Raw genomic sequence first — 25,092 nt, forward strand, 5'->3', positions numbered from 1 at the left:
CGGACAGGATGGATATCAGTCTGGAGGCTCTGGAGCTGTGTTGGGGAGTGTTGAGGACGGATGGGATGAGTGGATGATGGGCTTCTAGGCTGTGGCGGTTGGCCAGCTGTAGTGGGCCTCTGCCATCCGGAGCAAATCATCAGGGACACTGATTCCAGCACGAATAGCATGTCTGGTTGGATTTATTGTAGATACCTTAGGCACAGTAGTGGCCAACATCCACCAGGAGCTTCCAACAGCCACTAGAAGCATGCCAAATATAGCAGTCTTGGAACAGCTCTACAGGGCCCTCGACGGGGCTACTGGAGCTCGCTGCTGGACGAGGCGCAGCAGCTGGTTGCCCGAATCAGACAGCTTGCGTCCAGCTGTTCTAGGTCCTCGCATTCGGAGGGACGAGTCGTAAGGCAACCAAGCAATAACCTCCTCCTCGTTGGAGGCCGTTGACTAACTACCAGTAGAAAATCGCGCGGTGGGAGCATCATTCCGACTTGTACGTTGCAACATCCCGTACATCACGCCGCTAGTTTCGTCAGCTGCTGCGCCAGCCAAGGAGCACCGCCTGATTTTGTAGTCTTGCGACGTGCTATTACAAGGGATAGTACGGATTTCTTGCTCGGAATAGCAATGGCAGCAAAACCCGCAGTGTCTCCAAAGCAAAACAGACCTCAGCTTCACCGCTTGTCTCAAGGGTTTCCCCTCCCCCGCCTGGTGCCGGGGTGTCTGCATGCAGGCCGATGGATGTCGACGATAGTGGCAGATGGTCGTCGGGGGGACGAAGAAGCGGTCGAGTCAATAAAAACAGTGAATCGATGAATGTCGAGTTTGGTTTCTCTTCTTCTTTTCCTGTATTCAAATTATATTGAACAGAGAGAGTATTGCAGATCAATATTGGGCTGCCACCTCAAACCTCGACACCACCACCACCAACCTCGCACCCCACGCGTGACAGGTGCATCAACGATCGCTAGCAAGCCAAAAGCCACCTGGGGAACACCACCCTCAGGCAGAAACACACTCACACACCACACCAACCACGCGGACAGTGCAAGCGCTGAATGGTCACTGGTGCCACACATACCTCAGCTGGACCCCCTCCTCCTTCATCGGGTGCCTCTGAATCGTCGCATTGCCAGTACAGTTCTGCGCATCCCATTGGATTCTACTTTTGGCGAGTGCAACTGTTGCGGAGCTGACAGCGAGTCAATCATCTTGGCAGTGAGCGGGAGAAGACAGGAGAAGCAAACGACTCTGCGCCGCTGCCACTGCTTGCGATATTCGGCTTGCTTACTGCATTACCCGACATCAAATTATTCATCCTTGTTCGAGTCTCCCGAAACATATTCGGATTACCAACGACGCCATCTTGATTATTATCCTCGAAAGTCCGGGGAATCGCCGTCGCCGTCGCCGAAACAAGACGCTCGCTACCAGTACCTGGGCAGTACTCGCAGAGGTACTTCCAAAGGTACCTCTCTCTCCGCTTTTCCCACCGCCATTTTGTGGGTACTCTTCGGTGCCTCTTGCGTACCTTTTCCACCCAGTACGACACTCTCTACCTTGGTACAGCCCCGGAGGCGCCTCTAGCCGGCCAATTTTTGAGGCAACATTACTGGCTCAGCATTGGACGCTAAGCAATTAGTGAGTGTGAACGAATTTTCTTTTTTACTTTATTTTTCCATCGGTTTCGAGAGGTCAACGAAAGGAAGGGAAAAAAACGCCGCCGCGACATGCGAGTACGGGAGTCCACGGGGGGCGCAGAGGCGAAACAGGCCATGGCGAGACACGACGATACCAGTCAGTCAGTCAACCACACCACCGCTGCAGGAAAAATCGCTCTTCGCTTTCCCCGTGGTCCCCGGACGGACTGGTCATTCCTTCCGTGCTGGTGCCGCTGCGGGCTTTCTAGAAACAAATGGCACATTGCATCATCAAGGCAGAGGGGAACGGACGGCTGACATGTACATCTGGCAGGGCTGGCTGGGCAGGTATTTGGTCTCGCACGAATACTGTTTGTCAGTGATCGGTAAAGCCAAGTTTCACTGGTTATTACTGAACAAGCGGGTTTAAAATCGAAACTGACTCTGACCGGTGCAAGCGTACGTATTTTGCGTACGTCTTGCTGGTAGCGGCCCCTGGTACTGCCACCGCGAGCCGTACCGTGGCGTGGTCCGTGGAGGCGTGGAGCCGCTTCTGCACGTTGCTAGAAAGGGCCAGACTCACAAAAGCCAAAAGTGACAGGCTGCGGCAGTACCTTGGACTACCGATAGGCTACCCATACAGCCGTTGCCGTCTCAGAAGACAGGCTCTCGGGGACATCATCGGAGTGCGTCCCAGTCTGTCAATCACCTGAGAGGCTCTGGTCCACAGAGGTACACTGAAGAAACGGGCCTGATACAGGACCAAGACCACTGGCAGGGCCTGACCTGGACGACTGGGCCGGCCACAGCGGACCTCGGACGCTAAACCAGCGCAAGTGCATCACCGTACCGGTACAGTGCCCCCCCAGTGCGTGAGTGCCACACAACACAACACCACCACCTTACCAACTGGAGACGCCCCCCCACCCCAGAGCCCATCCAACTGCGTGCTGGGACCGCCGCGAGACACAAATACCTCGCTGTACCTGCCCTTGCCTCGGCCAATCAGGCCACAGCCCGCAAAAGCCGCCTGCATCCCGCCCGTGACGTCCACCATCCACGCCGTCCCACGCCATCCCAACGCTAGCCACCAAGACGAGATTCCCGGTCGCAGGTATCTGCAAGTACCTCTGTCCCTGCTTGATCATCAAGCGACAGGGTGCCGCTTGCCTTGCTTAGCAGGTACAATTACAGCGCCCGCACCACCCGCACCGTCCGCCACAGCAGCACAAGACTACATCTTCACCGCACCGCCCGCCTCTTCGTCCTTCACCAACCACCGCTTGCTCGGCACCTCGCTTGAGCGACATTTCCCTCTTCACCCCTCAATTCTCATTACCAACATCCAAGCCAGAGTCCCGGGGTCTTTACTGTTCTCCGGTCTGTCACTGGCTTCGGTTTTTTTTTTTTTTTTTTAATTATCCTTCATCGCTACTTTCGACTGCATTTGTCTCGTCATCATTCGAATCGCGCTGTATTACTGCCACTTTACGCCCTCTGTTTTCCCGCCTTGTCCGCTGTACCAACCAACCGTCACTCAACGCCTGTGACTCGCTCGATTCTGTTGCACGGCTCACTGCATACGCACACACAAGCACCGCCTACACGGGGCAAACTCATTACGCATCACAGCCCCCCGGATTCCTAATCATCAGCCATCCGCCATTCGATGCTCACAGTGTTTATATTCCCCACGCCCCCAGCTCATCTCGCCTCCAAACAAACCACGAAATCTAGCATCCTGCATCGTCACAGTCCACAATCATGGCCCCCCTTCCACCCGACCCCTACAAGATTCTCGGCGTTACCAAGGATGCCCAGACACCCGAGATTCGCTCCTGCTACCGAAAGCTTGTTCTCAAGTGCCATCCAGACAAGGTTCAGGATCCCAAGCTCAAGGAGGAGAAGCAGAATGAGTTTCAGCGCGTTCAGCAGGCCTACGAGCTCCTTTCCAACGACGACGAGCGCCAAAGATACGACGACAAGGTCAAGCTAGAGGAACTCCGCCGCCTGATGAAGGAAAAGGCGCACATTTCGAGCCCAAAGCCCTCCGCCAAGTACTCGGGCGAGTTTGAGATTCGCACCGAGACGCGCCCCTCCTTCAAGTCCTCGCCCTCGACCACCAAGGTTTACCACTTCACCCGTCATGACGACGAATACGGCACGCGCGGCCCCCGTGTCTACGAAAAGAGCAGCCGCTCCTCCAAGCGCGATCCCAGCGTCTCCGAACGATACTCTAAGCGGGAAGCCGAAAAGGAGCGCGACAAGGAACGCGACCGTGAACGCCGCCGTAAGGAAGAAGAGGTCATTCGCCGCAAGGCTGAGAAGGAGCAACAGAAGCTCGAAAAGAAGCAAAAGGAGAAGTTGCGCGATCGTGAAATGAAGCGCGACGCTGAGGAAAAGTACCGCACTCGCCACCCCAAGCCCCCGGCCGAGGTCTACGAGGATGAAGCTCCCAGATCGGATCGCAAGCGATCCAGCAAAAAGGATGACAAGGCCGGTCGCACTTCGCCCCGCGACGAAAAGCCCACTCCTTCTCGCCCACCGCTGAGCAGGAGCTTTTACTCCCCCGACGACCGCAGCAAATTCGACATGGCAAACGCCTATCTCCAGGCGTCCCGTGGGCCTACTGGCCTAGGTCGTTCCTTCTCGTATTCTGATCGACCAGTGTACCCTCCCGCCGCGCCCTCGCCACCGCCCACCAACCCCAAGAAGGCTTTTGTGGTGGAAGAGTCTGATTCGGATGACTATGTCCGAAGATCCGCTGCACCCTCTCGACGCGGGTCTGGCGATGGCCCTCGGGCCTCCCGCGAGCGCTCCGCATACCGTAAATCGTCAAATGAGGTCCTCGACGACAACGTTCGCGCCGTTCCTTCGCCTGCTGCTCGCCACACCGCTTCCTTCAGCCGAGGCACCCCTCTAGGCAGCTCGCCCCCGCGCCACGACATGCCTCTCCCCCGCGTTAACTCGATGCCCCAGCAGCCCAACTTTGCTCGGCCCGGTCCGGGCATCACCCGCGCGCATACCTTTGCCACGGCGGAAATGCCTCGTGGCCGTGAGCGATCCCGCAATCAGCCGCAGGCGCACGTGGAGTCGTCCGACTCAGAAGACGACCGCAGATATCGCAGTCGAAGGACAGCCTCGCCCGAGGCAGCCCCTCGCGACGTCTTCCGCTATGTCGATCCCGAAGGGCCGCGCCGTCCCCGCCGCTCGACAAAGGACGCTGACACCGGCCATGCTCATTACGTGCACGGAGGGCAACCAGTGCGTGTGTCCGAGTCGCGCATTCCCCCAAACTACCGAGACCCCGGCTACCCCATGCCTCCCAGCAACCGCTACCCTAACGTCGCGACCAGCAAGTACGACAACGTCCGGTACAGTGAATACCATTCACCGTACAACAGCGCCGTACGAGCTTGAATCAATTTTTGGGTTCCTCCTCTAGGACCCGTGTGCGCTTTTTTGCTTTACTCGTTTCTTTTCTTCCCCCTCACGTTGCTGAAACGAGAATATGTCTTGATGAAACCTATTTTATACACAAACACACAATTTTTGGGAAATTATATACAGGCATGGAGACCTCGCTCATCTATGGCCTGTGAGCATCTAGGACGGAGTTAGACTTATATTTTTGGGAATTTGTTTTCTTGATGGTTCTTGGCAGGGGCCTATTCTGCATATGGGATTGGTTTCTGCTTTTTTGAGATTTTCCACGTTGGACTTGCTGCACTTTCTGCCTGTTGCTGGGATTGGAGGAGTCGAGCTTGTGAGAAAACACCTCTGTGCAATATATTTTGGGGCGAATTATGGTATACCAAACACACTCTCGTTTAAGTAGTTGGTCGGTGTCTTTGTTTCTATGCTGGGCAGTCTTGATGCCAGCGCGTTGGGTCTGTTTACTCTTCATGGTGGCGTTTGTCTAGATTCTTTTAATGGATTGGCTTTCTTCTCCTCTAAATCGTGTGTCGTTTAATTCTGTGAAATGAAGTAACTATGAATTGCGTAGACTAATAATGTGCAATGTTTGCACAACTCACGAGGATGGATTGCAAACAACCAACCTCCCCGCAAAGTACACACTGTCACACTGGGCGGGATGGCGGTGACACGACTCTGAGTTCTGGGGACCTGCGGGCGAGGCGCAACACAGAGATGCGCTGCATGGCACAAGACATGTGAGTTGACCCGCGTCAATGTATCCCAGGTTCTGTTCGACACTCGCTAGAGACATAATTGTCCATGAGCCTACGACAACGCACTACATTAAGAAAGCACTCGAAGATGACGCTCAACTCTTTCAAAGATCAACGGAGGATCGTATCGAAATACTCCATCACGGTCTCATCATACTGAGTAGCTTGCATCAACCTATATACCTGTGCTGAATCAGATTCTTGCTAGCCATGCGCCTAGTCAGCAGGAAAAAACCATGACGAGTTTCAAAACTCTGCTGGGAGCGATTATCATTGTCGCAGAACCTTTGACAAGACCGGCACTAGCCGCGATATTAAACATTTCCCAGAGCTGTCTCGATACCAAACTAGACCTTCTTCATTCCGTCCTGAGCATTCCATCAGATACCACATCGCCCGTGCAACTCCGGCACCTCTCTTTCCGTAGCTTGCTCTCTTGGACATTCGAGACGGCATCCCATTCTAGATTAACGAGCACATAGCACACCAGGAAATAGCTGACTGCTGTCTGCAGCTCACGAAAAGCCTTAAATAAAGTATAGATATTCAACCCGTCAAAGGCGCATCTGCTCGTATCTCAAAGCTCGCCTCGAAAGGGGAAGATGCATGTCTCCCGCCTGCACTGGCATATGCTTGCCGATACTGGGCCTATCGTTTTCAAAAGACAAGCTTGGAGACTTTGGCAGACCGCCCCCCCCCCCCCCCCCCCCTTTCCTTATGCGGTATTAGATATGACGGTGATGGAGTGTGCCAAAATGTCCGATCCACGCCTGATAAAGGAAGTAAAGTAGTACCCTAAGACAGGAGGCACCATCTGATGTTAGCTATCACCTTACCTAATGACGGGTTCGCCCATGGCAAGACCCCTGAACGAAGCACTGCGAGAATTTGCGCGGCTACTTCAGTCCGCTGGGCATATTGCTTCGAATGTAGGGGCCTGGCGAGAAACCTTGTTCAATCCAATTTTCGTGGCAGCCCGCAAAAGTGGTGGGCGGAAAACAAACAAAGAAAAGCAAGGCGCGGGCCGGGCAGAGAAGGGCAGCGGGCCGTGCGCTATTGGGGACGATTTTGGGGGCGGATTATGGATGAGAGATCTAAAGTGCTTGCATGGCAGGACATGTGCACAGACGACAGGCTGAAGTTATAAGGGGAGATGGAATGAGAAAGACATTCATGGATCATGAGTATATGCAGTTAAAATTTAAATAATACATTGTTTGTACCATGTTGAAATCGTCGATTAAAAACGTCAAATGCACAATTGCGGTCCCGCGCTAGCATGCTGGTAGGGCGATGAACGCCACTAACGTCGGGGCACGCGCCCCCGGAATGCCCTATAATTTACCAGGGTGCCGCCTCCATGAGCTGAAGATGACGTCCAGCGGCAACCAATTTCCCTTTTCTCACCAGAAACGAAAGAAGCTGCATGAGAAAGACACCTTCATCTACCTGCGGCTCATTCTTCGACGTTTACGAAACAGCAGTTGCGCTTTACCGGAGCTGCGTTATTGCTTAGCCCGCTGTGGCTTGCCTGGACGTGACCTGATACGCCACGATACAGATCTGGCTTGGTGAGCTCCGCCCTGCGTCGTCCTGTCTGTCTCGTCCGTACCTCGTTGCTGACACCAACAACCATGGCGAACAGAGGAGGCCTAGCCAAATCGACAGTTTGGATCATCAAGGACAGGCGAAGCACTCTGGTGCGTAGGACGCGACAAACGTCGACGCCCGCCGGGCCAAGGAGGGGGGCACACGAGACCGACCACACGAGCACCACAACGTTGAAAGAGAGGGGGAGCACCAAAGGGGGGGCAAATACCACAGAACGGGAAACGAATATACATGGACGCTGTATACATCACGTCCTACCCAGGACGACCCTCGACCGCCGACAGCGTCATTGAAGCGCCCGCCAACGGCGCCGTCGCACCGCCGCACCGCCGATGGAAGCTCACGGTCCGTCTCCACGGCCAGCAGTCGCGCCCGCACACCCACGACGTCGCCCTCGTCGACCCCTTTGTCGACGCCGACTACCAGACCGTCTTTGAGAAGTACCTGCGCATCACAGACCGGGCACCATGGAGCCCCGCGAGCCTGTCCGCCGGGCCAATTCCAGCGACAGCGTCCCCGTCGTCGTCGCGGCCGGGCAGCCCCGACGACATCACCCGCATGGAGCGCCAGATCTACGGCTACGCGCACTCGCTCCTCAGCCAGCTGCGTCTGCGGGAGGATATGCTGCGGCAAAAGGCCACGGATCTGCAGCTCTACATTGTCGAGCACCACGAGACGGACCGCGACCTCGATGCGGCGCCGCCGGGCATACACTGTCTGGCGTGGGAGCTGCTCGAGTCCATCCGCCTGCCGACGCTGCCCGGCCTGAAGCTGCGCGTGAGCCGCGTGACGGACTTTCCGGCGCGGAGGGGCCTGCGCGGCGGGCTGTCGCTGCCGCCCAAGATGCAGACGCTCGCGCAGGTGCAGGCGGACCCGTCCGGCATGTACAAGGTGCTGCTGGTGGTGGCGCGTGACTTTTCCAAGACGGGTGCCGACCGCGACGCCGAGCCGGACCTCGCGCAGTACCCGCTCATGAACGTGCAGAAGAAGCTGCGCAGCAGGATGCTGCTGGAGGTGGTGCGGCCGGGGTGCGTCGAGGAGCTGGGCGCGCACCTGCGCACTAGAAGCTTGCAGGGCGTGCACTTTAACCTTGTGCACTTTGACCTCCACGGGCAGGTTTTGCCAGATCAGTGAGTCTGACCGGTCTACAAGCATAATGTGACCAGCAAGCTGACATGGGTTCGGTTCCAGATACGGCGTCCACACGCCGTGGCTGCTGTTTGCCAAGCGCACCTATGCCACGCAGAGCAACGGCTACCACCTCCCGCAGACGCGCCTCGCCAGCGCCGCCTCGGTCGCGGACCTGCTCGTCGAGCATCACGTTCAGGACGTCGTCCTCAACGCCTGCCTCTCGGCGTACAACCGCTCCTCGTCGCTCACCAACCTGGCGCACCTCTTTTTGCAGCGCGGCGTGCAAAACATCTCGGCCATGTGGTTCTACGTGCACTGGAAGACGGTGGAGACGTACCTTGAGACGTTTTACCAGCAGCTGCTGCGCAAGGGCGTCGACTTCCACGTCGCCGCGCAGCAAGGCCGCGAGGCCGTCCGCAACGCGCCGACGGTCCGCTCCGGGCGCCCCTGCAAAGACGACTTCCTCTGCGTCAACTATGCGCGCCAGGCGCACCGCACAGACAGCATGGTGCGCGACCCGAGCCCCACGCCGTCGCAGTCGTCGTCCACGTCAAACACGTCGAGCAAGAGCTTCCTGAGCGGCGGCGGGTGGAAGCCGTCGACGCCGCGGCTGGGCGACAGCCTGATTATCGGCGACGAGCCCGTCATCCGCATGAAGCTGCACCTGCTGGAGCTCGAGTACAAGCTCGCGACGTTTCGCATCATCTACGCCAGCGACCTGCACCGCGCGGGCTCGGACCTCGGCGAGACGATTGACCGCATGGCCAGCATGTGGATGAGCACCAACATGGTCGACGACGTCTGCTACTACCGCGCCAAGGACTTTGCGCGGCGGCCCAGCAGCAAGTCGTCGTCTACGCCCCCGCCGTACAAGGATAAAAAGTCGCGCAGCTCCAGCGGCGGCTACCTGCAGCTGCTCTTCCCCAAGCCCGTCAAGGCGCTGCGGTCCACCCTGCACATCATCAGAGACGTGGACGACGTCGTGGACCCCGGCTGGCGGGCGGACGAGGCGACGAATGCCAAGAACGAGGAGCGCAGGGTGCAGGCGCAGGAGGGCTTGCAGCGGTTCGCGAGGAGGCTGCACACGGAGGGGGACAGCTTTTGTATATTTCTGGGGAGTCAGGATGCGCAGTGGTTCAGGAGGTTCTTGCAGCATCTGCATGGCGCGTGGTGGCTGCACATGGCCTGGGGCTTGACGGTGCCGAGCCGGAGCCCGATACCGAGAGGGACGAGGGATAGAAGGAATGACAGCATTGATTCGGTCGTGAATCTGGACGGTCATCTGGGGTGAATGGTTGGAGGGGTGTCTTTGTGGTTTTTTTTGTTTTCTAGCATTTTGCATCATTTGCGTGTGTGGCTCTATTTTATTTTGGGGGGTTTGGGACGGTATAAGAGCATTTGCATGGGTTTGGCTAACACGACAAGCGTGGCGTTTTGTTTGCATTATATAGGGAGCTTGAAGACGATGTATACTAGAAAAATTCCAACGAAACTGTGTCGAGCAATACTTGACGGGAATGCTTTGTTGACTTTGTACACGGCATTCGGAGTAGCACTTCCACTTGCAACACCAAGAAGCGGGAGAGTGTAGCTGTCTCGGAGCATCGCCCAGGAGCAGCTAGCATGACAACAGGCAGGCCACACGATGCACGCCAGCTTGGCAAGAATTCAGCGCTTGGCACCGAACGAAGGAGCTGCTAAAGGAGCCAGCCTGCTAGCTCCCGGCGCCTCGGCCGAATTTCTCTACGAGTAATAATCATGACCATGGGCAGCCCCCGCTGGAGCATCGCGGAGATGCTAGTTGCAGGCGAGTGATTGGTCGGGCTAGCTTCAGGGTAGCATTCGAGTGACGGCGGTGGACCGGGCCTCTTTGCTGTCGTAGGGGAAGCTGTGCGTTGGAATGGTTGATTGGATGGATGGGTAGCATTGGGGGAGAGCCCGGACAGGGGTGAGTGCCTCTCCCGTCTGCGGAGGTGACATGTGTGAGATGAAATGCCACCCGAGATTGGTGATGTGTGTTGGATGAGCTGAGGGGCCACCCCGAAAACGAAGACGACTCGAAATGATCGGGCCGGTATCTACCTAGAAGGAGTCCACTGAAAAAGCAAAGTGTGGCAGATCGCCAGCAGGAGGGCGGGACATGCTCGGGACAGGTACCTCGGGCAGCCAGCAAGAACAGCCACAGAGCGCTACTTGTCTAGTTTGTTGTCATCTCAGAGACTTTATTGGAGGACGCCTCTGGCTTTCAAACTCCGCGCCAACCATGTTTAGCGGTCCAGCCACTTTTATTGCGGCTTTCCTGAGCAGGATGCGCTGACAGGCGCAGGTACCAGCTAGGTAGTTACAGGGGATTTGGTGGCGGGTCGTTGCCCTGCAGCTCGAGCTTTGCGGGGTTCGTGCAGTGCCGAATCCATGGCCCACTTGAGCTCCGAGGCCCCGTGCCTTGCCTTGCCTTGCCTGGCCTGGCCTGGCTAGCCATCGACCGCGCCTCCCCCAAAAGCCGCCATCGTATTTACCTTTCGACGCTGCTTCCTGTCTGACTTTGTCTCTTTTCTGCTTCTTTTTCCCATCACCAGACACCATCATCAATTATCATCATCCCTCCTACACGCTTCGTCGCATCGATCCCTAACACACAACCGACCTCGCAGCCAAAATGAAGTTTGCCCTCCCTCTCCTCGCTGCCGCCTCCCTGGCCGCCGCCCAGAGCGGCAACCCTCTCAACGACATCCCCAAGTGCGCTGTACGTACCAACCCGCAACAACAGCCTCTGCCCTGGTGCTCTCTCTCGCGCGCGCACGCTTGCTGACGTTTTTCCCTCTCCCAATTTACAGCAAGATTGCGTCGGCAAGTTCCTCAGCGGTGCCAACATTGCCGGCTGCAGCCTCGTCGACTACAACTGCATCTGCAGCAACGAAAAGTTCATTGACGACATTGCTTGCTGCCTGGACCCCGTCTGCGACGACAAGGGCAAGTCCGACACCATTGCCCTTGCCAACAAGCTCTGCAAGGCCTTCAAGGTCGACCTGCCCACCGCCGTCACCTGCAAGTCGTCGGCCGCCTCGTCGACCGCCGCCTCCGGCTCTGCTACCAGCTCGTCGGATGCTGGCCAGACCACCTCGGCTGCTTCGTCCGGTGCTAGCAGCAGCAGTGCCAGCAGCGCTGGCGGCAGCGGTGCCGCCGCCTCGACCTCCAGCTCCAAGACCAATGCCGCTCCCACCAACGTCGCCGGCATTGTCGGTGCCGCCGCTGCCCTTGCCTTTGCTCTGTAAAGAAGCAAGCGCAATGACGCGTCGCCGTGGGCTTGCAATTGATCAACCCTCAAAGTTGAATGCAACAAAGATGAAATTGGACGAGTTGCACGCAGTAACGCACATCACCATGTCGCTATAATGCACGAGAGAATAGGGGTGTCAGCACAACCGGCCGGCGTTTCGCTATAATGGTCGCACTAATGATAGGCTTGCCCATGGTCAGTGACATGTATTGACTGGTCCATAGTCTTGCCATAATATACATGATTACCTCGATAACGTGTTTTTCTTTGTTTCCCCAGATTTTCGCCCTTGACAGGGCGGATAACCCCCACCAGCCCCGCCTGTGACTGCCGCATTGCATCCGACACGCATTTCAACTACGGTTTACAGTTGACATTTACACGACTTCACGGTTTCTTCCTTGACAGCAGATGCATCTCGACGTCGAGGAATTGAACTACTTGGATCATTCGCTCGACAGTGGCAGCACTTCTTTAAGAACCTTGATAAAACCAAGTACCTCTTCCACTGTACTGCGGATCAGCATCTCTAGACAAAGAGAAACGGTGTACACCGAGCTGCAAGACTTACTTGTATTGTAATGCGCCAAGCTTACCCGCACGACGCCATCCTGCTTGAGCAGCAGTGTCTCGCGGACCAGCCGATTCGAGTAAAAGGCACCCCAGCGGAGTCCATAGTTGGAGCGCTTCTCGATGGCCTCGACCAGCGCCTGCGAGTTCCACCCGTCGACGGTGAAGCTCACGATCGGGAGCCTGGAGTCCTGCACGCCACGCTTGCCGTAGATGGTGATGCCCGGCACCTCGCGGAGGTACGCGAGGAGGCCCTCGGTCAGCGCCTCCTCGTGCGTCTCCATCTCGCTCCACGAGCCGTACTCGCGGTCGCCGAGGTACGACACGACGGCCGACACGGCCTGGCACAGCTCGTAGCTGCCGGCCGCGAGGCCCATCTTGTCGGCGAGGCTGACGTGCGGGTTGAAGAAGTGCCCCAGGGAGCGCATACGCGTCTGCGCGGCCCAGCTTGCGTACAGCGTCGCCACGTGCGGCCCGTAGACCTTGTACCACGAGAAGACGTAAAAGTCGGCGCCGAGCTCGCGCACGTTGACGAGCCGGTGCGGGGCGTACGCGACGCCGTCGACGCACACGAGCGCGCCGACCGAGTGCGCGAGGTCGGCGATGGCGCGGACGTCGGTGACGGTGCCGAGGAGGTTGCTCGCGTGCGTGCAGGCCACGAGCCGCGTGCGCGGGGACAGGAGCGGCGCGAGGTCCAGCGGGTGCAGCTCCGGGTCCAGCGCGTCCTTGGGCCGCCACCACTTGACCTCGAGCCCCTGCCGCTCGGCGAGGTCGACCCACGGAGCAATGTTGGCTTCGTGGTCGATGGCCGAGATGACAATCTCGTCGCCGGGCTTGAAGCGCAGGGTCCAGGACAGCGTGCGCAGGAGCTGCGTGGTGGACGCGCCAAAGACGACCTCGTCGACGTTGGCCTGAATAAAGTCGGCGGCGTCGGTAAAGGCCCGCGTGTAGCTGGCGGTGGCGCGGCGGCCGACGGCGTAGGAGGCGCCGAGCTGCACGTTTTGGTGCGCGAGGTACTCGCGGATCGAGTCGATGACGGTGTCGAGCGTCTGGCTGCCGCCGGCATTGTCGAAGAAGACTTGCTGCTGGGTGCTGCCGCCGCCGCCGCTGCTGCTCTGGAGGGCGGGGAAGCGCTTGCGCGCCTCGGGGTAAAAGTCGGCCATGGCGGTGCAGGGCGGATGCGCAGAGGTTGTGGGACGTTGCGAGATGAGATGAGCTGAATGTCTGGTGGAAGCGTTCTTGATGAATTGGTTAAATGTGAGAATGTAGGACACTTGTATAAACCAGAGACTGGTTCATCTATGTGTCACTGGTGCTCTTCCCCGCATGGCCACCACCATGTGCGGGGTACAGCTTCCATGGCGTTGATGGAGGTAGCGCCGCAACGAGACATGTAACGTGATCAATTGATGCAGGTATAGTTTAAAATCCGACTTGGCGATCTAATTCCGAGTCTCTTTCATCGCAAGACCTCATCAGTGTGGTCCAGAGCGTCAATGCACCATTGCCCTCGTTTCTCAGGCCACCCGCCGGCCGGGGTGTAAGCGGGGGCGGCCGCTTAGACGGTCCCGGCGACACATCAATTGAGCACATTTCACCGTCTTGGGTTGAGCACATTTTCATTTTTCACTACAGAGCAATTTTACCTCCTTCATCACCCTCCTCTTACCATTACTTCTTTTCGTCTTGCCCGTCATGGCATCACCACAAGGTCCCCCAACGTCGTACGGCGTGCTTCTCTACCCCGGGTTCGAAGTCCTCGACGTCGCCGGCCCGATTGAGTGCCTCAACACACTCACCGACCAGCTCACCGACCAGAAGCTCACCCTGTCCATCATCGGCCGGCCGGTCGACGGCGCCTCCCAGGTCCCGGCGCCCGTGTCGCCCGCGAACCCCCAGGACGGAACGCCGGAGAGCGACCGCCGCATCGACAGCTTCAACTTTAAATCCGCGCAAATCTACCAGCCGACGCACACGTTTGACACGGCGCCCCCGCTCGACATCCTGATTGTCGGCGGCGGCTGGGGCAGCCTCCCGACGGACAAGGTGGCGCCGGAGATGGCCTTTCTCAAAAAGACGTTTCCGTCGCTGCGGTGCCTCTTCACCGTGTGCACCGGCTCGGCCGTCGCGGCGCGCGCCGGCTTGCTCGACGGCCTCCGCGCGACGTCCAACAAGGCAAACTGGGCGGCCGTGACGGAGTGCGGCCCGCGCACGCACTGGGTGGCGCGCGCACGCTGGGTCGTGTCGGGCAAGGTGTGGACGACGTCGGGCGTCAGCGCGGGCATGGACGGGATGCTGGCGCTTCTGCGCGAGCAGTACCCCGAGGAGCAGCACCCGGGCCTGGTTGACAAGATTGCAAACGAGATGGAGTATCGGTACGAGGCGGATCCCTCGCAGGACCCGTTTGCGGATGTCTTTGGAGCGGAGGACGTGCCGCCGCAGAAGTAGCAATGGAAGCAGCTGGCAGAAGAATGAGGCATATGCTGTTTATAAACTGTTTAGGTAGTTGTATAGAACAATAGAATGAGTCCTGCAGCATTTTACAACACAGCCACAATTATATGAAAAGTAATATCAGAAACGCTGCTGCTGCCTCCGGAAATGGTGGCACCCCAGACGGGAAACGCGCACGCCGCAAAGAGTTTTGATCGAATTGTAGATATAGTCGCCCGTAGCCGCCGCTTTGCGCACCCACCTCTGCTCGAGCCCCGGTCCCGCCGCGTCATGCCCGCCGAAATATATAGATTACGTGCTCCCACTCTGACGTCTCCGTTCCTCCCAAGGTCCCATAGGTGGAATAGTAAGCGGGAGTATAGACGAGGCGATGTGTATTCCCTCTAATTTGGAGTTAGAGTTGGATCGTGAATTAGAGGTACTGCTTAAGCAGCCTGTCGGTAGCAACATCCTAGCCAAGTTTCTTAGCTGTTTGCTACTTGGCAATCTATACATAGTGCTTATCCTAGAGATAACTTTATACTCTATCATGGGCGGCCTGAGAGTAGGAGTAGTGTTTATAGTACTAAATCTTCTAGCTATGCCTATTGCGTTTAGGCTCGTGGCAGCTAGGTTGCCGGCTCTCTGCCTACATGCCTAGCACGGTGGGCGTTTGAAAGCGCTTTCTAAGAGCCGTAGAGTAGGGCGATCCCAAGAGCTACGACGACTCACCTGTCGAGGAATCCTCGCCGGTCACATCGGAGGATGATCCCGAGATTGTTGCCATCTTTACAACGCCTGTGTCGCCTAACATGTTTACTATAGGGACGGAAGTGAAGGGGCAGAGTTGCTTAATGATGTTCCTGCGCTAGCTGGATGACCTACTTTAATGAATCGTTGAAACTTGATTAATCCTAGAGGGCGTGATTTAGTTGATTAACCCCAAGATCGCAGGGCCGAGATCGGGGACTGAGCCTAGCTCAAAGATCGACACTTGAAGATTTAGGTAGAATCCTACAGAAATAAACTTGGGCTGCTTTATGGTCGAGGTTCGGCTGGCGCCTCCGCCCCGGTCCAATCTTTCCGAGTAACTGTGTGACACTCTGGTGCTTGAACTAACTCTGTAGCTTCTCTTCTTGTGATGGAATTGGTAGAAAAAAAATGTATTATATGATATCTATAAGACAGAGAGCAAGTTACATAAATTAACGAAGAAACCCAAGCGCTCGTACATCAATCACAGTTCTATATCGATATAACCTCAATCGGCTCCAGCAGAGCTCTTTCGCACTCGATATCCAATTCCTCAGATCAAACTGGCGAAACCAGCCAGTATTATGCTAGAAACTACACCGGGAACAGGAAGGGCCCTTGGCGCGGCATTCTTTGGGGGGCAGCTCACAAGCGGAATAATTTGCGAGCAAGCCGTGGCCAACAAGGCTCCAGACATGGTAGATGCGGAGTCCGAGTCGACCTTTGCACCACAAGGGTTGGTCTTTGGCAGCGAAGGGTCGTTGTCAGTCACGAGGCAATTGTCCATTCCCGAGAAAAAGTTGCGAGTCTTTCCATACTCTCCCTCGAGAGAAAGAATGTCGGTAATATTAAAGCCTGCGCTCATGCGGTCTTCGTCCTGCAAGTGGAAGCACTCGCCGCCCTGGTCTTTGGGCGTCTCAAAGTCCGGCTGTTTCCCGTCTGGTGAAATGGTAAAGGTGGTATATCTCACTGCAGGTTGCCCGTCACCCCGCCGCGGATCTTACTGGAACCGTCTGGATCCCGGGAGCAGTTTGGCATCGTCACGTCCCACGCAATCACCCACGTGCCGTTGGACAAGATGGCACTCCGCATGTCCTCGTACACAAAGTACACGCTGTTTTCGCTTCCGCTCTTGGTGTCGTCGTTGCTCTTGGAGTAGTTCAGGCGCGGTTCAAAGTTGCTTATGGTTGCCGAGTAGTCGTCCTCGCGGCGCACCCTGACTTGCACATTCGGGCCCGAGCTGCCCATGTAAGACACGAGCTCGGCGTTTTGTATCGCAAAGATGAAGGGAAAGGTCGGGCTCAACGCGTAGGTCTCGTTTCGCGGAAAAACCAAGTCAAACTCGACAACCGCTGGCAGAGAGACATTTGCTGATGTGGCGGCGAGGGCGGCCGGCGCGAAAGCTGCGGCAACAAAGGCTGAGGCAAGCATGATGCGCAGAGAGTGTTGTTGGTGATTTTCTCAGCAACGCAGTAGTGGAAGGGATGAAAGAAGAACAAGAAACATCGGCGGTAACTCGGAGTGCTGAACGACCGGCTGTGATGTGGCGTAACAGTGGGAAATTATGCGCCCCCTTGTCTGTTGTGGTAACAAGTCTGCAACCGCTGAAAACAAACATGACATGCCGAGCCTCCGGGGTGACGGGAATCAATTTCTCGACCTGTGAGGGAGAGTCGTTTTTCAGGCCTGTCGCGCCTTATGTAGGTAATATGGATAGCATATTAGTTATTTCCGCCACAACTATCAATAGTGGGCTAACAACCCGCAACGGCTGCGTCAAGCCGAACATGACCAGCCATTAGCGCCAAATCTAATCTGTACGGAGGGCACCTTCAAAATAAATGCGTCCGGAGAAACAGAGGAGCAAGGATCCGATAAGGACTCGGCAAGTATTCAACAAAGGCAGGTACATAAGAGTACAGTAGACGCTACAGTAGGTACCTAGAAAAAAGTTGATAGCGTCTTAGCAGAAAGATAGTAGGGATTAAAGCCTGAAGCAGTCAAATCCGCGGTGTACTTCTAGTAGCTCTCACTCTAATGAGAAGTCTCCTAATGTATCCTCTGGCGGCCTAAGTTAGAGCCAGATTCTAGCGTCGACGCAATCATTTTTAAAGGCGGCCTCTATAGATATCTTGCGATTCGCCTAAACTACACATTAGGCTAAGAGACACGCGACAGCTCCATAAAATGGGTATTGGGAGCAGGCTGCCAAGACCACTATTCGGCGACTTGCCCGGCTCGCACCTTTCCGCCGATCTGCCTCCACTCAATAGCGTGAGAAAAATTATGGACCAGAAGAAAAAAGGTCTCCAAGGAGTTCACGAGAAACGAAATGCTGTCAAAGCTGCGAGGGCTATGGCGATAATGCCATGTCGATAATGCCATGTAATTAGCTGTCGTGTATAAGAAGAACAAGTGCTGCTATAGAGGTACTCGTAGCCAGTCGTAAATCAGGTACACACTTCAGCCATTACCATTATGCAACGACTTCTTCTCAGCTTGGCAGGGCTGCCGGCTCTCCTCTCGGCGCAAAGGGTCTCTGTGACTTGCAGTTTCTCGACTGTTGCTGCAAATGGCGAGACGTGTGATAGCATGGCCGCGACTTGGGGACTGGATGTGGCCACTTTCCAATCTTTAAACCCTAAGGCAAAATGCTCCGAGGTTATTGGAGGTGAGGAATACTGTGTAGTTGGAACCATGACCACAGTTACTAGTGAACTCACCACGGCTCCTGCAACCACTTCCACCAAGCCGGCGACAACGATGACGACAGAGACGACAACTACCACTGTACCAGGCAAGGGTAAGCAAGGTTTTAAACACCAAAACATATGGGCCGCTGCTAGTCTCATCTTTTAGGCATCGCTACCCCCTCTCCGCTACAGCGTGATCTCGTCTCAAACTGTAACAAGTTCTATTTTGTTCAAAAAGGCGATAACTGTGCTGATATTGTCAAACAATACAACATTGAGCTGTCGGAATTTTTCGAATGGAACCCCAGAACCGGCAGTGGCTGCTCCGGCCTCTGGGCGGACACCTATGCCTGCGTCTCCGTCATTGGCTACGTCCCCAAGCCCAAACCCAAGCCCACGTCGACCAAGCTGACGCCCACGGGCAACGGGATCCCGGCGCCGCTGCCCACGCAGCCCGGCATGACGGAGGGCTGTAAAAAGTTTCAGTTTGTCAACCCGGGCGACACCTGCGCGGGTGTTGCCTCGCGTGGCGACGTCTCGCTGTCTGATTTCCTCCGGTGGAACCCAAAGGCCGGAAGCACCTGCTCGGGCCTGTGGGCAAACTCGTACGCCTGCGTTGGCATGGTTGCCTTTTCGCTCAAGTCGCGGTACCGCACAGACTGCAGCGGCGAGGTGCACAACGCCGTCAACGTCGACGTGGGCGACGGCCAGTGCGTAAACACAGACTTCAGCGTCGGCAGCCTGGAGATTGCGTCGGCCGGCCTCTGCCCGGACGGCGAGGTGCAGGTCAGCTACTGGGAGCAGCCCTCGTGCCAGGGCAAGTGGTACGGGTACGGGTACGCAAAGAGAGGAGAGTGCCGCCACTTGTGGACTGATGGGTGGAAGTTCAAGGCGATTCACTTGCGCTGCACAAAGAGCCAGGATGACTGTGTGAACCAGAGCCAATGCCTGTATGAGCCTGAGCCGTTTCAGGGTGTTTGCTAAGTCACTGGATGCGTAGCGACATGGTATTGACCGCGCAGGTCGGCTTATGGTCCCAATGAGTAGAAAAGACGAACCGCAGCAACAAAGCAGGAGGTCGAAAACCCAGGGATGAGACGAAAGGCCGGCTGTGTGGTATTTGTAAGAAGTCGGGTCATAATGCGCGAACCTGTCAGGAAAAGAAAAACGACACGAACCCAGTAGACTTGGCTAGATAGAGATTTCAAATTTATAGTACACTTGTTTACCCGCCATGCCACCCGTCTCGGCCTTTAGACTAACGTCGGCGAACCACTTAGGAGCCAACCCAGCTGAGAGCCGTTACCACCCAGTATAAATAAAATGCCTTATAACAACTATAAATAAAATTAATTAAATACTAAATAATTATATAGTAATAGCCTTACTATTAGAGATCTCAATATTTAAAAAAAAATTAATTAGCCTAATATCTTCTATACTAAGTAATTATACTTTAAGCTAGTAATATTGAATTCTAAAGGCTAGCAGTTCTACTATTCGCAAGTGTCGTACTGACCCCGTCAACTCCAGTCTTATACGTGAGCCAGCTTCTCCTCACTCAATTCCCACAGGCGCGCAGCTTTTCCCTCATCGTACGTGTGCTCCGCGTACCCCAGAACCTCCGGCCAAGGCGTCTCCCCGGCCGGCACGGCAACAGACACATCCTCCAGATACCTGCCCAGGGCGTCCTTTTGCAAGACGTCGGCGCCGACGGCCGCCCACACCTGCGTCGCGGCGCCCTGCTCGTTGGACTTGAAGTACTTTTCCGGCCACAGGTCCAGGAGCTGGTCCACCGTGGCCTGGTCGAAGCCGCTGCTGTCGAGGAACGCGGACGCGAGGATCGCGCCCGGGTGCACGCTCCAGGCGTGGAGGTCGCGGGCGCCGTAGCGGCGCTCAATCTCGCCGGCCATGTACACCGAGGCTGTCTTGGCCCGGCAGTATGCGCGCATGGGGTCGTACTCTTCCTTGCCGACGTGGAAGAAGCCGCCGAGGTCGTCCTGCAGGGGCGCGCGCTTGTGTCCGGTGCTGCTGACGTTGACGACCCGGCTCGGGAAGCCGGCGGTCGCGGACGCCAGGAGCGCGTCCTTGAGCAGGCCAAAGAGCTGGAACTGACCGAGGTAGTTCATGGCGCACTGGCGCTCGACGCCATCCTCGCTGATGCTGTGCTCGGCCAGGATGCCGCCGGCGTTGTTGATGAGGATGTTGAGCCCGTGGAATTGCTGCAGAAAGTCAGACGCAAACTTTTTGATGCTGGCGCTCGATGCGAGGTCCAGCTGCAGGAGATGCAGGCGCGGGTAGTTGGCAATGGCGGACAGCGCGGCCTTGGCCTTGGGGATGCTCCGACCGGCGCCGACGATGGTGGCACCGGTGGCGGCCAATGCAGCAGCAGTGGCCGCGCCGATGCCAGAGGACACGCCGGTGATGAGGATGATCTTAGAGGCAAGAGTGTTTTTGGCACCCAGGTCCTTGATGATTTGCTCGGCGGTAGGGCGCGCATCGCCCGGGCCGGCCAATGCGTCCCACTGGTGAGCAGCAGTGTATCGCGACATTGTGTATAATAAGCGTCGAGTGTGTAGTAGAAATGGTTGGAACTGTATTGATGAGTGTTGTATTGATTCAACAGGCACTCGTAGGATATTTATATATATTTTCTCAAGGTATTGACTACGTGGACTATCCGAGCAGCATCTACATTGCAAGTTACACTTGTATCACTTACATCGGCTTTAAGAGCGGACGTTTAAACTCCAACCAATCAGCGAAATTGAGTCAGCCGCCACCCGACTCAAATGGGCGGTGCAACTCTAAAAAGCAGGCAGTTCCGCTCCCTCGTCGAATGAGAAAAAAGAAGTCAGCTTTTTACATCAAACTTCAAATTGATGTCTCTGCATGCCAACCTGTCGGTATCATCATGGTAACTCCGGGCAGTGAAGATACTTGGGCCGACGTTGCAGCCCCGTCGCTCCGCCGCCTGGTCCAGAATCGTCTCAACCAGCGCTTGTCACGTAAGTCCATGTCTCCGGGTTAGACAGCAAAAATTCTGACGGAATATAGGGCAACGAAAACGGGAAAAGGAAGAGGCGACGGGGGCGACGAGACGTTCTCGGGGTCGGCCAAGCAAGGCCTCAGCCACAGCAGCCAGCACTGTCATCACGCCCTCGGTAGCCGCCAAGGTACCGGCCAAGTCGTGTCTTTCAGACAGCCCAAGTAATGCTTCCTACACTCTGGCCACTCCGGGGGTGCAAGATTTCGGCAAGCTCGTTTTAAAACTCGTCGAGAATTTATCGACAGTCGTCCTGCGGCGCCTGAGCTGCGGCGACCCTTCCTCCGATCTACTCCTCCACCTCACCACGCTCAACTCGCTGCGCGCCGTCACATACATCATGGGAATGCTGGACCTGCCCGCCAACGAGATGCACGACGACGACTCCATATCGCAGTTCAACTCACAAGACCCCGTCGTCGTTGCCCGGCGCCATCTCCTGCCGCCCAGCCTGCAGCCCACGGCCGCGCAGGTCGCCGTCGCGCACCATCCGTGGATCGACGTGTTTCCGTTTCCTTCGTTCCGGGACAGCCTGCTTCGGCACGAGGAGGAGCTGGCGGCGGACGAGGGCGAGCACGGCGATGCGGATCTGTGCGGCGACACGCTGGGCCTGAACCCGCACCGGCCGGCCGGGCTGCTTGTCTGGGGCGACCCGTGGCAGGCGGAGGCGTGGGAGGTGTCGGAGGCGTTTGCAAGCAAGTGGCGCTGGATACTGCACGATTGTCATGAGATTAGGGCGTCGACGAATTATTGGCGCGCGCGACGGGGTGAACCTGTTCTTGAGGAGGAGTGGTGATATGAATCACAGTCCAAAGGCCTCGGACCTCGGAAATGTGGTTGAAGTTCAGTGATGTGAAGAGGACACACACACACATATATATTCACGCACACACATATGTAAATATAAGTATACAACTGCTACATGCTGCCCTATCGACCTGCTCGACAGTGGTGGTCGCGACTGCAAGAAAATGTAAGAACATGAAGATGGGCTTATGCGCTGCCCCAAAAACTACCAAATCTATATTTCGCCAACACGATTCGGATTGCAAATACTTCAAAAAATCATCCTGTTCACCTTAGTAGTCTCCTGTGACCCAGCTCGTCGACACCCGAAAGCGATAACCGAGGCTGGGTTAAAAATCAGGTTCGCGATCGTGTCGGAGTTCTGAAAAGCCCGCCCTTGGACGGACGCCGATCAACCCCGCAAACCCCGGCTAGGAAATCTCCGGCCAGGCCCCGGCCATCATCAAATCCAAGGACCACCGTGCCGATTTGTTAGTTGGCCCGGCGCGAGCCGAGGACCCCGGGCAGTGCCCCGATGGCAGTTTTGAGGATCAAGGTCAATGCTGTTCATCAATAAGAATCCACGGCAGGCAAATTACGCCGACCGAGGAGCAGAGTAATCGTCATTACGGCATTCCAGGAAATAGCAGGAAATAGCGACCGGGTACCCCGCGGAGCTGTCGGGCAATCAACTAAACTAGCTTCCCCCTTGCGCTTTCGGACTTTTAGTATTCGCCGCAAGCACACGCAGCATTGCCTAAAAAGAGAAGACGCTCCAGGAAACAATTGTTTACCAGCTTCGTCACTCTCTCGCTCATGCATGCCTTATCCATACAACCGCCCTGTTTCCCTCTCTTTCCCACCATAACCTAGCGCCCAAGCCCCATCGTTCAACATGCCCCAAGGCCACAGCACCGTCGACTACGATGTCGTCATTGTCGGCGCAGGCATATCCGGCATTGGCTTCGCCTACAGGCTGCAGCAAACGAACCCAAACCTTTCCTATGTAATTCTCGAGTCCCGGCACGAAATTGGCGGCACATGGAGCTTGTTCAAATACCCAGGTAGGCTGGCCTCCGCGATTGAATCCCGCTCGGCGTCGCTGACCCCAATTCCCATCTAGGCATTCGATCCGATTCCGATCTCTATACATTCAGCTTCCCGTGGAAGCCATGGACCAAGGGCCGGGCCATCGCAGGCGGTCCTTTGATCCAGGAATACCTGCACGAGGCCGTCGACGAACAGGGCATTGCGCCGCACATCAAATTCCGCCACAAGCTTAATGCCATGAGCTGGTCCAGCGACACAAACACATGGACATTCGACATCACCGCCGAGGACACCATCCAGACGCAGCTACGCAGCCGCTTCGTCTGCCTCGGGTCGGGCTACTACGACTACGACGAGCCGCTCAAGGCCGTCATCCCCGGCATCGACCAGTTCCAGGGCACCGTCATCCATCCCCAGTTCTGGCCCGAGGACTTTGACTACACCGACAAGAACGTCGTCATCATCGGCTCCGGCGCGACAGCCGTGACCCTGCTGCCGAGCATGACGGACAAGGCCGCGCACGTGACGATGCTCCAGCGCTCGCCGAGCTGGATCATCCCCGTGCAGAACCGCAGCGGCGCGCTCGAGTCCTTTATGCAGCGGTGGCTGCCGGCGCGGCTCGGCGTCGCCCTCGTGCGCTTCCGCCGCACGCTGCTCGGCTTCCTCTTTGTCAACTACTGCCTGTGGCGGCCCGCGTCGGCGCGCAAGCTCCTCCTCGGCGCCACGGAGAAGCAGCTGCCGCCCGGCACCGACATGGCGCCCAACTTTGTGCCCGCGTACGACCCCTGGGCGCAGCGGCTGTGCGCGACGCCCGACGCCGACTTTTACCAGGCCCTGCGCGCGGGCACCGCCAGCGTCGTCACCGGCCAGATCGCGACGGTGACGGAAAAGGCTATCAAGCTCGTGTCGGGCGAGGAGCTGCACCCGGACGTCATCGTCACCGCCACGGGGCTCAAGACGACGGTGGGAGGCAAGGCGCAAATCACCGTCGATGGCGAGGCCGTGCACATCCCAGACCGGTACTCGTGGAAAGGCGCCATGCTCGAGGGCCTGCCGAATCTGTTTTATGCGTTTGGTTATGTTGATGCCAGCTGGACGCCCGGCGCGGACGCCACGGCACAGCTGGCCGGCCGCATGATCAGGCAGCTGGACCGCGAGGGCAAGCAGGCGCTGATTCCGCGCCGGACGGAGAAGGAGAGGCGCACAATGCAGGACGTGCCGTTTATGCGCCTCACGTCGACATATGTCAAGACGGGGCTCAGCAACCTGCCCAAGGCGGGCGATGCCAAGCAGTGGCTGCCGCGATCTTACTACTTTAAAGACGTCATGAATGCGTGGTGGGGAGATATCCGATCGAGCATTGAGTGGAAGTAGGTCGTTTGGGTGGTATTTGCATGGCGTTGTCTATTTAGTAATGAGCCGGTGCTACGAGCAAGTAGCATGGTTAATGAGTACAAGAAAGCGAATGTGCGCTAGTCCGCTTTCATGATATATAGTCTATCCTTGCTCTGTGATTGGTACATACGACCATAGATAACAGAGAATTCGGGATCCCGTCTGCTCTCCCATAGACAAGCTGTTAATCGGCAGATTAGTAGTTGGGTCGGTGACGACCAGCGAACACCGGCTGTTGTATGTTTTTTTTTGTCGTTCTTGCTGTTATTCCTTTCCTTTTTTGCGAAAATTCCAACTCTGGCGGCCAAGCATTTGTTGCTTACGCCGTCGTTGCGTATGAATGCGAACATGGCTTAATTGAGCTGGTGCTGCGATTGTACAGCACCATTAAGAAGGACGGTATATTTAGTACATAATGGCAACGCGGCTGCTGCTCTGCGCGTCATGATAATGACTTCTTTTCTTTCCATGTGCTCGAGTATCACAATGTCTCTCTTTGCTCGTATTCAGCGAACCA

At 56.5% G+C, this 25,092-nt stretch overlaps 11 protein-coding genes across 11 annotated transcripts; 8 read left to right on the forward strand and 3 right to left on the reverse strand.

Annotated features, from left to right (window-relative positions):
• Positions 1–250: 250 nt before the first annotated feature.
• Positions 251–2,235, forward strand: LMH87_002854 (uncharacterized protein; the record flags this gene model as incomplete). Its single annotated transcript, XM_056194379.1, has 6 exons — positions 251–399; positions 459–490; positions 572–598; positions 1,619–1,638; positions 1,972–2,023; positions 2,096–2,235. The coding sequence occupies 6 exons, from the start codon at positions 251–253 to the stop codon at positions 2,233–2,235; spliced, it is 420 nt and encodes a 139-aa protein (XP_056051322.1).
• A 1,166-nt stretch (positions 2,236–3,401) lies between these two features.
• On the forward strand, positions 3,402–5,057 carry LMH87_002855 (uncharacterized protein; the record flags this gene model as incomplete). The annotated part of the gene is made up of 1 exon (XM_056194380.1): positions 3,402–5,057. The coding sequence occupies one exon, from the start codon at positions 3,402–3,404 to the stop codon at positions 5,055–5,057; it is 1,656 nt and encodes a 551-aa protein (XP_056051323.1).
• Positions 5,058–7,672: 2,615 nt separating this feature from the next.
• LMH87_002856 (uncharacterized protein) lies at positions 7,673–10,048 on the forward strand (the record flags this gene model as incomplete). Its single annotated transcript, XM_056194381.1, has 2 exons — positions 7,673–8,571; positions 10,024–10,048. 2 exons carry the CDS (start codon positions 7,673–7,675, stop codon positions 10,046–10,048), a joined length of 924 nt encoding a protein of 307 aa, XP_056051324.1.
• Positions 10,049–11,228: 1,180 nt separating this feature from the next.
• LMH87_002857 (uncharacterized protein) lies at positions 11,229–11,844 on the forward strand (the record flags this gene model as incomplete). The annotated part of the gene is made up of 2 exons (XM_056194382.1): positions 11,229–11,315; positions 11,407–11,844. The coding sequence occupies 2 exons, from the start codon at positions 11,229–11,231 to the stop codon at positions 11,842–11,844; spliced, it is 525 nt and encodes a 174-aa protein (XP_056051325.1).
• Positions 11,845–12,295: 451 nt separating this feature from the next.
• Positions 12,296–13,582, reverse strand: LMH87_002858 (uncharacterized protein; the record flags this gene model as incomplete). The annotated part of the gene is made up of 2 exons (XM_056194383.1): positions 12,296–12,357; positions 12,421–13,582. 2 exons carry the CDS (start codon positions 13,580–13,582, stop codon positions 12,296–12,298), a joined length of 1,224 nt encoding a protein of 407 aa, XP_056051326.1.
• Positions 13,583–14,114: 532 nt separating this feature from the next.
• On the forward strand, positions 14,115–14,867 carry LMH87_002859 (uncharacterized protein; the record flags this gene model as incomplete). Its single annotated transcript, XM_056194384.1, has 1 exon — positions 14,115–14,867. One exon carries the CDS (start codon positions 14,115–14,117, stop codon positions 14,865–14,867), a length of 753 nt encoding a protein of 250 aa, XP_056051327.1.
• Positions 14,868–16,158: 1,291 nt separating this feature from the next.
• Positions 16,159–17,036, reverse strand: LMH87_002860 (uncharacterized protein; the record flags this gene model as incomplete). Its single annotated transcript, XM_056194385.1, has 2 exons — positions 16,159–16,544; positions 16,610–17,036. The coding sequence occupies 2 exons, from the start codon at positions 17,034–17,036 to the stop codon at positions 16,159–16,161; spliced, it is 813 nt and encodes a 270-aa protein (XP_056051328.1).
• Positions 17,037–18,368: 1,332 nt separating this feature from the next.
• LMH87_002861 (uncharacterized protein) lies at positions 18,369–19,282 on the forward strand (the record flags this gene model as incomplete). Its single annotated transcript, XM_056194386.1, has 2 exons — positions 18,369–18,408; positions 18,465–19,282. The coding sequence occupies 2 exons, from the start codon at positions 18,369–18,371 to the stop codon at positions 19,280–19,282; spliced, it is 858 nt and encodes a 285-aa protein (XP_056051329.1).
• A 551-nt stretch (positions 19,283–19,833) lies between these two features.
• Positions 19,834–20,850, reverse strand: LMH87_002862 (uncharacterized protein; the record flags this gene model as incomplete). Its single annotated transcript, XM_056194387.1, has 1 exon — positions 19,834–20,850. The coding sequence occupies one exon, from the start codon at positions 20,848–20,850 to the stop codon at positions 19,834–19,836; it is 1,017 nt and encodes a 338-aa protein (XP_056051330.1).
• A 287-nt stretch (positions 20,851–21,137) lies between these two features.
• LMH87_002863 (uncharacterized protein) lies at positions 21,138–22,140 on the forward strand (the record flags this gene model as incomplete). Its single annotated transcript, XM_056194389.1, has 2 exons — positions 21,138–21,306; positions 21,356–22,140. The coding sequence occupies 2 exons, from the start codon at positions 21,138–21,140 to the stop codon at positions 22,138–22,140; spliced, it is 954 nt and encodes a 317-aa protein (XP_056051331.1).
• Positions 22,141–23,025: 885 nt separating this feature from the next.
• On the forward strand, positions 23,026–24,554 carry LMH87_002864 (uncharacterized protein; the record flags this gene model as incomplete). Its single annotated transcript, XM_056194390.1, has 2 exons — positions 23,026–23,194; positions 23,254–24,554. The coding sequence occupies 2 exons, from the start codon at positions 23,026–23,028 to the stop codon at positions 24,552–24,554; spliced, it is 1,470 nt and encodes a 489-aa protein (XP_056051332.1).
• Between the last annotated feature and the right edge of the window lie 538 nt (positions 24,555–25,092).

This window comes from Akanthomyces muscarius, chromosome 3 (genome assembly GCF_028009165.1).
Source record: "Akanthomyces muscarius strain Ve6 chromosome 3, whole genome shotgun sequence".
Taxonomy (NCBI): Eukaryota; Fungi; Ascomycota; class Sordariomycetes; order Hypocreales; family Cordycipitaceae; genus Akanthomyces; species Akanthomyces muscarius.